Source organism: Megalobrama amblycephala, linkage group LG4 (assembly GCF_018812025.1).
Source record: "Megalobrama amblycephala isolate DHTTF-2021 linkage group LG4, ASM1881202v1, whole genome shotgun sequence".
Lineage (NCBI taxonomy): Eukaryota > Metazoa > Chordata > Actinopteri > Cypriniformes > Xenocyprididae > Megalobrama > Megalobrama amblycephala.
In genome coordinates, this window is record NC_063047.1 from 1,446,278 (window position 1) to 1,462,043 (window position 15,766).

General features: G+C 31.5%; 1 protein-coding gene across 1 annotated transcript in view; it reads right to left on the minus strand.

Annotated features, from left to right (window-relative positions):
* Positions 1 to 14,706, minus strand: part of ass1 (argininosuccinate synthase 1) — a 47,657-nt gene extending 32,951 nt beyond the window's left edge. Inside the window, exons 1-8 of the mRNA XM_048186725.1 lie at positions 14,563 to 14,706; positions 12,488 to 12,607; positions 6,479 to 6,547; positions 6,076 to 6,264; positions 3,455 to 3,511; positions 3,300 to 3,374; positions 1,855 to 1,925; positions 1,735 to 1,765 (exon numbers count right to left, since the gene is read on the minus strand). Coding sequence (XP_048042682.1) covers positions 1,735 to 1,765; positions 1,855 to 1,925; positions 3,300 to 3,374; positions 3,455 to 3,511; positions 6,076 to 6,264; positions 6,479 to 6,547; positions 12,488 to 12,589 — 594 coding nt within the window. The 5' untranslated portion in view covers positions 12,590 to 12,607; positions 14,563 to 14,706. The remainder of the gene's footprint in view (positions 1 to 1,734; positions 1,766 to 1,854; positions 1,926 to 3,299; positions 3,375 to 3,454; positions 3,512 to 6,075; positions 6,265 to 6,478; positions 6,548 to 12,487; positions 12,608 to 14,562) is intronic.
* Positions 14,707 to 15,766: the final 1,060 nt, after the last annotated feature.

Consider the following 15,766-nt stretch of genomic DNA (forward strand, 5'->3'; position numbering starts at 1 on the left):
TGTTTTAGTTTGTTTTTGTCATTAGTTTGAAACATGTTTGTATAATTTTTAGTTTTTATTTCAGTTGTTTTAATACATCAAGTTAAACTAAAAGAAAAAGAGCTGAAATTACAGTTAGAGATGCACCGATACTAAATTTCTCCGCCGATGCTAGTTTGATTTTCTTAAGGAAAAAAATCCATCCCAAATACTTCTGCAAACTATACAGCAGGAAATCCTCTTATCTGGTACATCACCATATTATTAAAGGCTTAAAATTAACAAAAGAGCCCAAACTATTACATGCATCTGCTATTTATTTCAGATATAATCTAGCAGATCTAGGCAGGTGGAGCTGGGGAGGTGGAGGGGTTCAGAGGAACTAGATCACTGCAAACACTGACACAAGCAATCTTATTGTGCCAATCAGCTTGTGTCATGTGGTAATGATGTGTTTGCATGTACAGGACCGACCCTCCTGCGCCCTCTAGAGTTTCACAACTGAACTACATATTTATTTAAGAACAGATTAATATATTTCTGCCTTATTAACCCTTGTGTGGTCTTCATTTGGGAAGTACACTCAGGGTCTTTGAGGTCTCCAGAGACTCCAGGCAACAAAATGTAATTTTTTTTAACAAAATACTTGTTTTTTTTTGTTTTTTTTTTAAACAAATGTAATTTTACTCTGTTTATTAATGTTTTTACTCCAAGTTTGTGCAGTTTTGGGTGCAGTTTTTAAAAATTTAAATAAATAAATTAAAACATATTTTTTAAAATAGCTTTTTATGTAAAATTCACTTTATAAAAGACCCACATTTCTAACTTTCATTCATAACATGGATAATTTGACATGGTTTAGTGTGAGATTTTTGCCCATCTTTTGGAAAATGCAGTTTTAAAAGTAAAAAATGATCACTTTATCCAGTAGATGGCAGCAGAGCTCCACTATTTGCTGTTTGACTGACTGAAAGACTCTTTTCACAAGTATTTTTTGATCTAAATATTATGAAATCACAATTATGACAATAAAGGCTACATTTTGTCAAAGTTTAGTGTTTTTTGTAATGAAAAAAAACAGTTTTTCAATATTGTTACATTATGATGAAACCCCGCTTAGAAAATGGACAAAATTCATCCTCAAAACCAATATTTTTGAAAAACGTATTTTTTTTCAGTACAAAAAATTGCTAAACTTTGACAAAAAAAAAGTCAAAAATCTCACACTAAACCATGTCAAATTATCCATGTTATCCCCATGAATGAAAGTTAGAAATGTGGGTCTTTTATAAAGTGAATTTTACATAATAAGCTGTTTTTGTATAAAAAAAATATTTATGTATTTATTTATATAAATTTAAAAGATATGATAAATCCTCCAAAAACTGCACAAATATGAAGTAAAAACATTAATAAACAGTAAAATTACATTTGTTTTTTAAAAAAACAATTATTTTGTTGCAAAATTACATTTTGTTGCCTGGAGTCTGTGGAGACTTTTTTTTTTTTTTTTTTTTTTTTTTTTTTACATTAACATAAAAACAAGAGATCACTCCAATTATTTTTCTTTGTAGATCTAGAAAGTGTTAACAACTGTACAAAGTTTCATGTCATTTGGACAAAGAGAACATTTTTTTATTTATTTTAGCAAACGTCGTTCGGGGTCTAAAAGGAAAGACCCTATAAGGGTTAAGAATGGATTGAACCACATCGAAGACTAACGAATGGATTTTGAGTCTCTCTCTGATCTCTTACCTTTGGATTCTCCAGAACTCCAGACTCGTAGCTGTTGAAAGATAGGTTTTTATTAAGTTTTAGTGCAATAACAGCAGTGAGGGAACTGTATGTACAGTACTGGAGTGTGATGAGCTTCACCTGATGTGCATGAGATTGGCATCCATACTCCACGGCGCCTTCGGCGTCACCGGCACAGGAATACCGTGTTTCTGAGCGAACACAAAATAAATAAACACATGAGGAGCCCGTTCACTGGAAAGAAATTGTGTAGGATTTACAATTTTCACTTAGAAATTGCTAGTAAATTTCACAATTTACACATTTAAACATTTTTCCAGTGTAGTGTTTGTGATGCTTTGTTATTGTTTATTTTTCACAGACACTTCTGATGTACTCTATATGCACAGAACAGCTGATTACTCGTAAGTAACATGAGTGACATTTATCAGTCTCATTTACCACAAAAATAAACTCAAAGTCATCAAAACAGAACTGAGAGTGAATACTCAAAAACAGCAGGTTGAAGAAAAGTGATTTTAATCATCAGAAACTCCAGATTCAGTCCCAGACATTGAGCGCCCTCTAGTGGCCTGAATCAGGTGAGCGTCTGAAAATAACCTGAGGCTCTATTTGGAGGGTTTGGGGTTTAATTCAGTGGATCGTCGCTTATTTACAAGGGGTGCAGTCGATATTTTGTTGGTTGTAAAGGGTTAATTAAAGACGATTAACCCCTCAGGGTTGTTTTAGTTAAATAAACCATAAAAAATGTTATTTGCAACAAGAAATAATAATTATTTAAAGTATATATTTCTATAAATAATATAAAAAAAATATTTCAGCTGTCTGCCAAAGCAGAATTGATAATTTTCATTTAGTTTAACATGAAGTACTAAAATAACTAGAACAGAAAAAAAAATAATAAAAACTATAAACATAATAAAAAAAAACATGAAACACAACAAATTTACTAAAACAGAACTTTAAAAATTAAAAAAGAAAATGCAAAAATAAAAACTAATTTAAAGAATTTAAAAAATTATAATAATATCTTATTTTATACTAAAATAAAATTAATATTGTAATAAATAACAATAAATATTCTCTAACACCTAGACAATATTTCTGGTATTCTACAGTAATGTCAAAGTTGCTGATTTTTTATATTAAATAATATATTAAAATAACTCAATAAAAATAATGAATTAAATGAAAGTTAATCAGGGTTCTCACTCTTTATGAATTTGCATGACTTGTCTAGTTATTTATTTGTGATCGGTTCGTATTATTATTATTATTAACTCGCAAACACCAATTTCTCAGCAATTTCCACCTGATAAAATATTTTAGAGCTTAATATAACTAGAAAAATATATTAATTTCCAGGTCTAGAAATCACACTTTTAACATTCCCTCATCATGTGAATCCTGATTCTTCAATAAAAAGGAAGTTGTTGAGGAAACTGATTAAAACAAAATATATAAAACCAGTTTAAATCCTGATTTTTAGATGTTTTAGCTTATCTGAATGAGTCTTGGATCAGAGGTGTGAGCACAGGTTAAAGTGATGTATTGATAAACCGCACCTCTGCGTACTCCATCAGGTCCTTCCTGCCAAGGAAGCGGTTGTAAAACTCAGGAATCCTCCAGGGAGCGATGATCTGAAGTTCAGGAATGAAGAGAGGTCAGAAATTGAGAGACAGCTGATGGTTTCTGATGCAGATGGATCATGTGAACTGACCTGCACTTGAGGGTAGAGAGCGTAACACGTCAGCTCGAAGCGGATCTGGTCATTCCCCTGAAATAAAAACAATTCGTTTACACATGCTCTCACATTTATGAGCGGAGGTGTGCATTCATACAGGAAATTACATAATGATTACAATAACTGATGAACTTCACACAGTTATTGAGCTGAACTGAATCAACACTGAACTGATCTGAATGATGACACTGTTGAGGAGCTGCTTTACAGCTGGAATTCTGCTTTAATCAAAATTTTTATATTCATTATAGAAATTTACATGACTTTTTAAGATCTCTGTAATATCTGATTAATTATTATGACTTTAAGATTTTATTAAAATCTTAAAAAGTAAAAAAAAATTAATAAAATCTTAAAGTCATAATAATTAATCAGATATTACAGAGTCTTACAAATTAATAAGATATTAAAGAGTCATAAAAAAATTAATAAAATCTTAAAAAATTAAAAAAAAAATCTTATAAAAATAAGATCTTAAAAAGTCATGAAAATTAAAATCTTAGCAATTCATGTAAAATAATAAGATATTAAATAGTCATAAAAATTAGTAAGATCATAAAAAGTCCAAAAAAATATAAATTTTTATGACTTTAAGATTTTATAAATTTACATGACTTTAAAGATCTTATTAATCTTTATGACTTTGAGATTTTATTAATTTACAAAAAAAAAAATCATTATAAAAAAAATTATATATATATATATATATATATATTCATTAATCTTTAATATCTTATTAATTTACATGAATTTCTAAGATTTTTATTTTTTAACTCTTTAATATCTTATAAATTTTTATAACTCTGTAATGTCTTATTAATTTACATTACTTTTTAAGATTTTATTAATTTTTATGACTCTTTAATATCTCATTAATTTACATGACTTTTTAAGATCTTATTAATTTGTATGACTCTGTAATATCTGATTAACTATTATGACTAAGATTTTATTAAAATCTTAAAAAGTCAAAAAAATTAATAAAATCTTAAAGTCATAATAATTAATCAGATATTAGAGTCTTACAAATTAATAAGATCTTAAAAAGTCATGTAAATTAATGAGATATTAAAGAGTCAGAGTCATAAAACAATTAATAAAATCTTAAAAAGTAAAGAAAAATCTTATAAAAATAAGATCTTAAAAAGTCGTGAAAATTAATAAACTCTTAGCAATTCATGTAAATTAATAAGATATTAAAGAGTCATAAAAATTAGTAAGATCATAAAAAGTCCAAAAAATTATTATTTTTTATGACTTTGAGATTTTATTAATTTACATGACTTTTTAAAAAAAAATTATATTCATTACTCTTTAATATCTTATTCATTTTTATAACTCTGTAATGTCTTATTAATTTACATGACTTTTTAAGATTTTTTTTTATGACTCTTTAATATCTCATTAATTTACATGACTTTTTAAGATTTTAATAATTTCAATGACTTTTAAAAAAATGTTATAAATTATGACTTTAAGATTTTATAAATTTCCATGACTTTAAAGATCTTATTAATCTTTATGACTTTGAGATTTTATTAATTTACATGACTTTTAAAAAAAAAAAAAATATTATATTCATTACTCTTTAATATCGTATTAATTTACATGAATTTCTAAGATTTTTATTTTTTGACACTTTAATATCTTATTAATTTTTATAACTCTAATGTCTTATTAATTTACATTACTTTTTAAGATTTTATTATTTTTTTATGACTCTTTAATTTCTTATTAATTTACATGATCTTTTAAAATTGTATCAATTTTTAAGACTTTTTAAGATTTTAATAATTTCAATGACTTTTAAAAAATGTTATAAATTATGATTTTAAGATTTTATAAATTTACATGATTTTTTAAAGATTTTATTAAGACTTATCCAGGTCTAGAAATCACACTTTTAAAGTAGTGTACCGTAGTTTACTTCTGTAAAAGTCAAGTGTTTATAGTACTGGGTTTGATGAAAGCTAATAATTAATTTTAAAAAGTTTAAAAAATAAATAAAACACAAAAAAAGTTAATATTTTATTTGTTTAGCTGCATGCCATGTGACCATTAACCAACATCAGAGAACAGTAAACATGTGAGTATGTTGTTAAATTGTTGAAATACTAAGTTTAAAATCTCAGAGGCACAAGCTAACATCATCAGTCAAAGGGTTTCGGTTTGTGAATCGCTGCTGTAGAGAGAAGATGTTCCTAAATCACTGATCAGAGTCACAGAACAGGCGTCTGACGCCATCTAGTGCTGAAACATGTCACAGCTGAGATTTTATAATGTTTAAAAGAGTCTCTTCTGACTGAAAAGACTGCATGTGTTTGATCAAAAATACAGTAAAATATGAAATATTATTCCAATTTAAAACAGCTGTTTTCTATGTGAATATATAGTAAAGTGTCATTTATTCCTGTGATCAAAGCTGAATTTTCACCATCATCATTTCATCAGATCATCACAATTTTCTCATTTCTCATATATGTCATTCTGGGGTGTTTTCACTCTGTAAATGAACCAAACCCAGTTAAAGAGCTCAAAACAACTAAGTGTGCAAACGGCATATATTATTAGTGTGTAATAATACATAATGTCTGCACCTTTCCTGTGGCTCCGTGAGAAACAAACTGAGCTCCTTCCTGCTGAGCGATCTGGACCTGACGGCGAGCGATGCACGGCCGGGCGATGGACGTTCCCAGCAGGTATCGGTCCTCATATACGGCGTTGGCCTGAACTGACGGCCAGATGAACTCCTCCACGAACTCAGAGCGCAGGTCTTCGATGAACACCTGAACCACAAACACGCATCACTTCCTTCAGAACAGAACTGACAAGCAGACTGAGCAAAATATCACAGTTGACATCGTTAAACTCCATCTTGATCATGATTAAAAACGCTTCATCATGCAGCCCTATCATAACCACTGATACATTATGAAAGTCAACATTCATTCACGTTCTAGTGCACTTCAGCTGTGATTGATTAGTGTTTATCATCATTACCTTCTTGGCTCCAAGTTTCTCAGCTTTCTTCCGGGCAGCATCAAAGTCCTCATTCTGTCCAATATTGGCCTTCAAAGTAATAAAGAGGTGATTTATGTAGGAAAACTATGGAAGCTTGTTTCAACCATGAAATAAAAAGTAAAAAAGGTCATTTAGACTTTTTTTTCTCAGAATTGCGAGTTATAAAGTCAGACTTGCGAGATATATAGTCAGACTTGCGTGATATATAGTCAGACTTGCGAGATATATAGTCAGACTTGCGAGATATATAGTCAGACTTGCGTGATATAAAGTCAGACTTGCGAGATATATAGTCAGACTTGCGAGATATATAGTCAGACTTGCGTGATATAAAGTCAGACTTGCGAGATATATAGTCAGACTTGCGTGATATATAGTCAGACTTGCGAGATATATAGTCAAACTTGCGAGATATAAAGTCAGACTTGCGTGATATAAAGTCAGACTTGCGAGATATAAAGTCAGACTTGCGTGATATAAAGTCAGACTTGCGTGATATAAAGTCAGACTTGCGAGATATATAGTCAGACTTGCGTGATATATAGTCAGACTTGCGAGATATATAGTCAGACTTGCGAGATATATAGTCAGACTTGCGTGATATAAAGTCAGACTTGCGAGATATATAGTCAGACTTGCGAGATATAAAGTCAGACTTGCGAGATATAAAGTCAGACTTGCGAGATATAAAGTCAGACTTGCGTGATATAAAGTCAGACTTGCGAGATATATAGTCAGACTTGCGTGATATATAGTCAGACTTGCGAGATATATAGTCAGACTTGCGAGATATATAGTCAGACTTGCGTGATATAAAGTCAGACTTGCGAGATATAAAGTCAGACTTGCGAGATATAAAGTCAGACTTGCGAGATATAAAGTCAGACTTGCGAGATATAAAGTCAGACTTGCGAGATATAGTCAGACTTGCGAGATATATAGTCAGACTTGCGAGATATATAGTCAGACTTGCGAGATATAAAGTCAGACTTGCGAGATATATAGTCAGACTTGCGTGATATATAGTCAGACTTGCGAGATATATAGTCAGACTTGCGAGATATATAGTCAGACTTGCGTGATATAAAGTCAGACTTGCGAGATATAAAGTCAGACTTGCGAGATATAAAGTCAGACTTGCGAGATATAAAGTCAGACTTGCGAGATATAAAGTCAGACTTGCGAGATATAGTCAGACTTGCGAGATATATAGTCAGACTTGCGAGATATATAGTCAGACTTGCGAGATATATAGTCAGACTTGCGAGATATAAAGTCAGACTTGCGTGATATAAAGTCAGACTTGCGTGATATAAAGTCAGACTTGCGAGATATAAAGTCAGACTTGCGTGATATAAAGTCAGACTTGCGAGATATAAAGTCAGACTTGCGAGATATAAAGTCAGACTTGCGTGATATAAAGTCAGACTTGCGAGATATATAGTCAGACTTGCGAGATATATAGTCAGACTTGCGTGATATAAAGTCAGACTTGCGAGATATATAGTCAGACTTGCGAGATATATAGTCAGACTTGCGTGATATAAAGTCAGACTTGCGAGATATATAGTCAGACTTGCGTGATATATAGTCAGACTTGCGAGATATATAGTCAAACTTGCGAGATATAAAGTCAGACTTGCGTGATATAAAGTCAGACTTGCGAGATATAAAGTCAGACTTGCGTGATATAAAGTCAGACTTGCGTGATATAAAGTCAGACTTGCGTGATATAAAGTCAGACTTGCGAGATATATAGTCAGACTTGCGTGATATATAGTCAGACTTGCGAGATATATAGTCAGACTTGCGAGATATATAGTCAGACTTGCGTGATATAAAGTCAGACTTGCGAGATATATAGTCAGACTTGCGAGATATAAAGTCAGACTTGCGAGATATAAAGTCAGACTTGCGAGATATAAAGTCAGACTTGCGTGATATAAAGTCAGACTTGCGAGATATATAGTCAGACTTGCGTGATATATAGTCAGACTTGCGAGATATATAGTCAGACTTGCGAGATATATAGTCAGACTTGCGTGATATAAAGTCAGACTTGCGAGATATATAGTCAGACTTGCGAGATATAAAGTCAGACTTGCGAGATATAAAGTCAGACTTGCGAGATATAAAGTCAGACTTGCGAGATATAAAGTCAGACTTGCGAGATATAGTCAGACTTGCGAGATATATAGTCAGACTTGCGAGATATATAGTCAGACTTGCGAGATATAAAGTCAGACTTGCGTGATATAAAGTCAGACTTGCGTGATATAAAGTCAGACTTGCGAGATATAAAGTCAGACTTGCGTGATATAAAGTCAGACTTGCGAGATATAAAGTCAGACTTGCGAGATATAAAGTCAGACTTGCGTGATATAAAGTCAGACTTGCGAGATATAAAGTCAGACTTGCGTGATATAAAGTCAGACTTGCGTGATATAAAGTCAGACTTGCGTGATATAAAGTCAGAATTGCGAGTTGTAAAGTCAGACTTGCGTGATATAAAGTCAGATTTGCGTGATATAAAGTCAGACTTGCGAGATATAAAGTCAGACTTGCGTGATATAAAGTCAGACTTGCGTGATATAAAGTCAGACTTGCGAGATATATAGTCAAACTTGCGAGATATAAAGTCAGACTTGCGTGATATAAAGTCAGACTTGCGTGATGTAAAGTCAGACTTGCGAGATATAAAGTCAGACTTGCGTGATATAAAGTCAGACTTGCGAGATATAAAGTCAGACTTGCGTGATATAAAGTCAGACTTGCGTGATATAAAGTCAGACTTGCGTGATATAAAGTCAGACTTGCGAGTTATAAAGTCAGACTTGCGTGATATAAAGTCAGACTTGCGTGATATAAAGTCAGACTTGCGAGTTATAAAGTCAGACTTGCGAGATATAAAGTCAGAATTGCGTGATATAAAGTCAGAATTGCGAGTTATAAAGTCAGACTTGCGAGATATAAAGTCAGACTTGCGTGATATAAAGTCAGACTTGCGAGTTATAAAGTCAGACTTGCGTGATATAAAGTCAGACTTGCGAGTTATAAAGTCAGACTTGCGAGATATAAAGTCAGAATTGCGTGATATAAAGTCAGAATTGCGAGTTATAAAGTCAGACTTGCGAGATATAAAGTCAGACTTGCGTGATATAAAGTCAGACTTGCGAGTTATAAAGTCAGACTTGCGAGATATAAAGTCAGACTTGCGTGATATAAAGTCAGACTTGCGTGATATAAAGTCAGACTTGCGAGTTGTAAAGTCAGACTTGAGTTATATAAAGTCAGACTTGCGAGTTGTAAAGTCAGATTTGCGTGATATATAGTCAGACTTGCGAGATATACAGTCAGACTTGCGAGATATAAAGTCAGACTTGCGAGATATAAAGTCAGACTTGCGTGATATAAAGTCAGACTTGCGAGATATATAGTCAGACTTGCGAGATATATAGTCAGACTTGCGAGATATATAGTCAGACTTGCGTGATATAGTCAGACTTGCGTGATATAAAGTCAGACTTGCGAGATATATAGTCAGACTTGCGAGATATAAAGTCAGACTTGCGAGATATAAAGTCAGACTTGCGAGATATAAAGTCAGAATTGAGAGATATAAAGTCGGAATTGCACGTTTATTTCTCGCAATTCTGAGAAAAAAGTCTGAACTCATCTGGTCCAAACCACAACCACTTGGCATTTCTGTAGCTCAAACCACAGGTTTTGCATTCCCTCAAACAAACCTTTGAATGAATGCATGAACTGATCCAATGTTTACTTTGAATCCAATGCAAGTCTCTTTAGATAAAAGCTTCAGAGAAATGTATAAATGTAATGCAGATGCACTCAGACAGGGAAAGAACCAAGAATATATTCATTACTGTTCTAGTTTTTACACAATTTCAAACTATTTACAGCATCTTCTCTTGTGCCTCACTACCTCAAATCACACACTTGACAACTGTTAGTGCACTTCCTCAATGCACTCCAAAAACTCTATTGTTTCACCATGTAGGCCTATCATCATCCTGACTCAGACTTCTCTGAATAATTATGGCCCTCTGCATTGTGGCATTTCATCTGTATTGTGTAAAGCACTATAGAAATAAATGCAATGGAGCTTTATGAGGCCAATCGCAGCCCACAATGCAAGTTTGAGATGAACTTCAACTCCACTGGTTAAGATGATTAAACAACAACTAAGAAACTTCATGCAAGTCCTACAGGCGTGTAGTGAAGTTCATCAGATGTGTTACGCTTTACATGAAACATTCATCTACCAGAGTCCACTTCAGACACACACAGCAGGATGTAGTTTATCATGAGAGATCAATAAAACCAATCAGTGAATCGGTCAATCCGTGTGTCTGACTGGGTTAAAACTTTACAATGAGGTCCCATTAGTTTAAGTCAGTTAATGCATTCAACAATATTGTTAATTAAAACATTTAATTGAAATAAAATTAAATCTAAATATTAGTTGAAAAAATTAAACTAAATGAAAATTAGAAATGCCAAAAATAAAATAAAATATACTGAAATGGATCTAAGTTGAAGCACTTAAATAATTAACTGGAAATAAATAAAAATGAGAAAAGAAAAAAAAATTGAACATAAATAGCAATATTTAAATAAAACAAAAACACTAATAAAATTACATAAATTACTAAAAATTACACTAAAATTAACATGAAAAATAAATATATAATTTAAAAGCCAATTCAAAATATTAATAAAACTAAAATTGCATTGGCATTGAGCAATACATGTTACAGCATTTATTAATCTTTTCATAAACTGTTCATTGTTAGTTCAGATCCATTAAAAAATATTAACAGATACAACAATAATATATTAGTAAATGTGAAATCAATATTAACCGAGACTAATAAATGCTTTAAAAGTGTTTGTCATTGTTCATTATTGATAACTAAAGTAATTTACCTAACTAAACCCAGAAAAAAGATTTTTACTTGAAATAAACATGATATACATATTAACCGAAATATAATAAAATATAAAAAAGTAAACATTTTATTTCAGCTAGTTGACAAAGCAACATTTCTCATTTTCATTTAGTTTAACTAAAAAAAAAACTAAAACTGGAATTAAAATGAATTTTTAAAAATATGAGAAAACGAAATGACTAAAACTAACATAAATTAAAATACAAAAAAAAACTCTTTTTTTTTTTTTAAAAGTTGCCAACCAGAGCCAACATTTTTTATCATTTTCACAAAACTTTCTCCAGAATATTTTGTTGTATGAATATCTGAACATGCAATCTATCAAAAGAAAGAACAGAGCCAAACCCATTTTATTCTAGCTTCATGCATTCTTTTTTTAATGTTGTATGTGTGTAAGTTTCATTAAAAAGCAACATTTTGAACAAAAAGCTGAGAAAATAAGAGTTTTTGTGCATAAGCAATGGCAGGGAAAGAGTTAAGGAAATCTATATCAGTTTATCAATGATCATAAAATAACACAACTGCTCTGAATGTGTTCCTTACAAAATGTGTTAATATGCAACATGAAACAAACGCTCAGTGCGTTCCTGAGCTCATGACTCAGATCACTGCGGACAGGCTCATTGTTCCTCTCAGCCGTATATGACGACGCCACTATTGTTATGTGTCAGTAAAGCATCATGCAGACACACAGCCGGGGATCAGGCCATGAAAACAGCAGCGTTCGCACACATGCTTTCCTCTGCATCAGCCAGAGGTTCACCTTAAACCACAAACGCCCAGCAGAGACTGATTCACGCCTGATTAGAGGAGGAAAAACGCTTCGTGAGCAAGTCTTCACAAGCCTGGGCTGAACTGTGTGGCTCATGAGAATAAAATCATTTCATGAAACATCTTCCTGCATTTCAACTCTCTCAGACCTCACCTGTTAACAGTCATCACAGTTTCCCTGAAGGAAATGATCTGTGATTTATTCCAATAGGTCATGTGTTGATGAATAGTGAAATGGTGGAGTTACCAGGTAAGCAATGACATCGTAACCCTGTTCCTTGAGCCAGACCAGGATACAGGACGTGTCCAGACCGCCGCTGTACGCCAGGACCACCGAACCCTTTGACATCTCTGACCCGCAGGTGACCTTCACCAAAACACACAGAGGAACATCAACATCTGGAGGTCAAACTCTAACATGAGCTTGAACAGAATCTCAAGAGGATTGTGTCAGTAAATTTCAACTTTCAACTTATTCATTCAAAATATTGTACTGATAATGTAAAAAAATGTCATTAAATTAAAAAATAATGCACAATTTGAACATAAAATAGACATTAATTATTTAAAAAATGCCCCTAAGTTGCTGAAACATACTAAAATACAATACTAAAAATACTATTTCAGCTTTGCTCTGAAAATATTCTGCTGATAATGTAATAAAATTGCATTAAATAAAAAAATAATGTAAAATAGACATTAATTATGAGAAAAATGTCCCCGAGTTGCTTACTAAAACATACTATTTCAGCTTCGCATTGAAAATATTGTGCTGATAATGTAAAAAAATTAATTAAATTAAAAAATAATGCACAATTTGAACATAAAATAGACATTAATTATTTAACAAATGCCCTTAAGTTGCTGAAACATACTAAAATACAATACTAAAAATACTATTTCAGCTTTGCTCTGAAAATATTCTGCTGATAATGTAATAAAATTGCATTAAATAAAAAAATAATGTAAAATAGACATTAATTATGAGAAAAATGTCGCCGAGTTGCTTACTAAAACATACTATTTCAGCTTCGCATTGAAAATATTGTGCTGATAATGTAAAAAAACTGCATTAAATAAAAAAATTATGTAAAATAGAATGTAAAATAGACATTAATTATGAGAAAAATGTCCCTGAGTTGCTGAAACATACTAAAATATAATGCTGAAACATTCTAATTCACTTTTTCATTCAAAATATTATGCTGATAATGTAATAAAACGGCATTAAATTAAAAAATAATGCAAAATAGAACATAATAATAGACATTACTTAGGAGAAAATGCCCGAGTTGCTGAAACATACTAAAATATAATACTAAAACATACTATTTCAGCTTTGCATTGAAAATACTATGCTGATAATTTAATAAAATTACATTAAATTAAAAAAGAATGCAAAATAGGATATAAAATAGACATTAATTATAAAAAATGCCCACTGATTAGCTGAAACATACTAAAATATAATACTAAAACATTCTAATTCACCTTTTCATTCAAAATATTATGCTGATAATGTAATAAAATTGCATTAAATTAAAAAAGAATGCAAATTAGAACATAAAATATACATTACTTAGGAGAAAATGCTCCTGAGTTTCTGAAACATACTAAAATATAATACTAAAACATACTATTTCAGCTTTGCATTGACATTATGCTGATAATGTAATAAAATTACATTAAATAAAAAAAAAAATGCAAAACAGAACTGAGTTGCTGAAACATACATTTAATATTAAAATATTTTATTTCAGCTTTGCATCCCAAATATTATGCTGATATAGAATGCAAAATATAAAAAGAATGCAAAATAGGATAGATTAAGGCTTTTATGTGTAATATGATGTAATGAAAATGAAACAATCTTTTGAACTTATCATTCAAGTCATGCCAGTTAATGTTGGTGCTATAAGAAGAACTCTGTATTTTGATTATGTGGATCAGTCATCGCCTGAGATGATATTTTTATGAGTATTTTTACTCTGAAATGCCAGTAAAGCTCAATGAATCTGGATTTAACAGAGAAGCAGATGATTAAAAGCATCAGTCTAATGATTGAGCCAGTTTATCTCTACACATCAAACTGCACTTTGAATTCTACATTTATATAAAGAAAATGCTGTTTTTAATTACACATGCAGAAATAACAGAGAATCAGCAACAATATCAATGAAACTGTTCACATTAACAACCTGTTGAAATGTGCATGTTGACCCAGATGTTGCGTCATGTAAACAAATAATAAATAAATCAAGTCAAATTAATTTTCACATGAACAGTGATCATAAACACCAGACACATGAAGCAGGAACTCACCTAAAAACACGAGGAAATAAAAATGAATTAAAGAACAGAAGCTTCCAGCTCCGAATCCAGATCCAGTTTGGTCACTTGCAGCGTGCGCGCGGTCTGATGTCACGCACATGCTCGCAGCCCCGCCCCTCGACCACATCAGCCAATCAGATCACGCTCAACATCAGGGGTGTGTCAACCCAGGCCGCTTTCAGCCAATCAGATCCAGCCATACAACAGATTTCAAGTGGAATATCAAGTACTAAAAACGTTAAAATAATGAAAATGATGTAATATTTGAGAGTATTTGCTTTAATGAAACATTCTGTAATGTAAATTACTAACGTCATTCATTATTGATAATGCTGCTAGAATATACAATGGAAATTCAAAGTCATAAAAAGGAAAATGTGTTTAAAAAAACGAAATTAATTTTTTTAATATAATTTATTGATTTAATTAAAATGGAAAAAGTCCAATAGAGCAAACATGGTAATATTAATTGTGTTTGCATGATATCTGACAACCGCTTTTGATTAAAAAAATAAATAAACTCACACTTACGCTGTAAATTAAACGCTGCATATCAACTATCCAAACATCATAACCTGAATTATCTACTCCATATTCGATTTATTCCAGCATTTCATAAGCGCTGGACAAAAACACTCCACATTATGTAAAGTTTCTGCAATGTGTATTTTCACATTGGTTTTAATATATTTTTACCTCAGTGAGCATCAGAACAGCCTGTAATTTGTTAAAGCAGCGGTTCTCAACCTTTTTCACTCCACAATAATATTCAAATGCACCAAATGAATTACAGAAAGGGTTTTTATAAATATTTCTAATCTCAGTTTCTACCCGATGATATATTTTAGTGTGTAAGAGAGGGCTATACTCTCTGAGAAAACAAAGAAATTAAAGGATTAGTTCACTTTCAAATTATAATTTCCTGATAATTTACTCACCCCCATGTCATCCAAGATGTTCATGTCTTTCTTTCTTCAGTCGAAAAGAAATGAAGGTTTTTGATGAAAACATTTTTCTCCTTATAGTGAACTTAAATGGCCTCCAAACGGTTGAAGGTCAAAATTACAGTTTACAGCGATCCCAGACTAGTCTTATCTAGAGAAACCATCACTCATTTTATAAAAAAAATAAAAAATATATACATTTTAACCATAAATGCTCATCTTGAACTAGCTCTCTTCTTCTTCTCTATTTG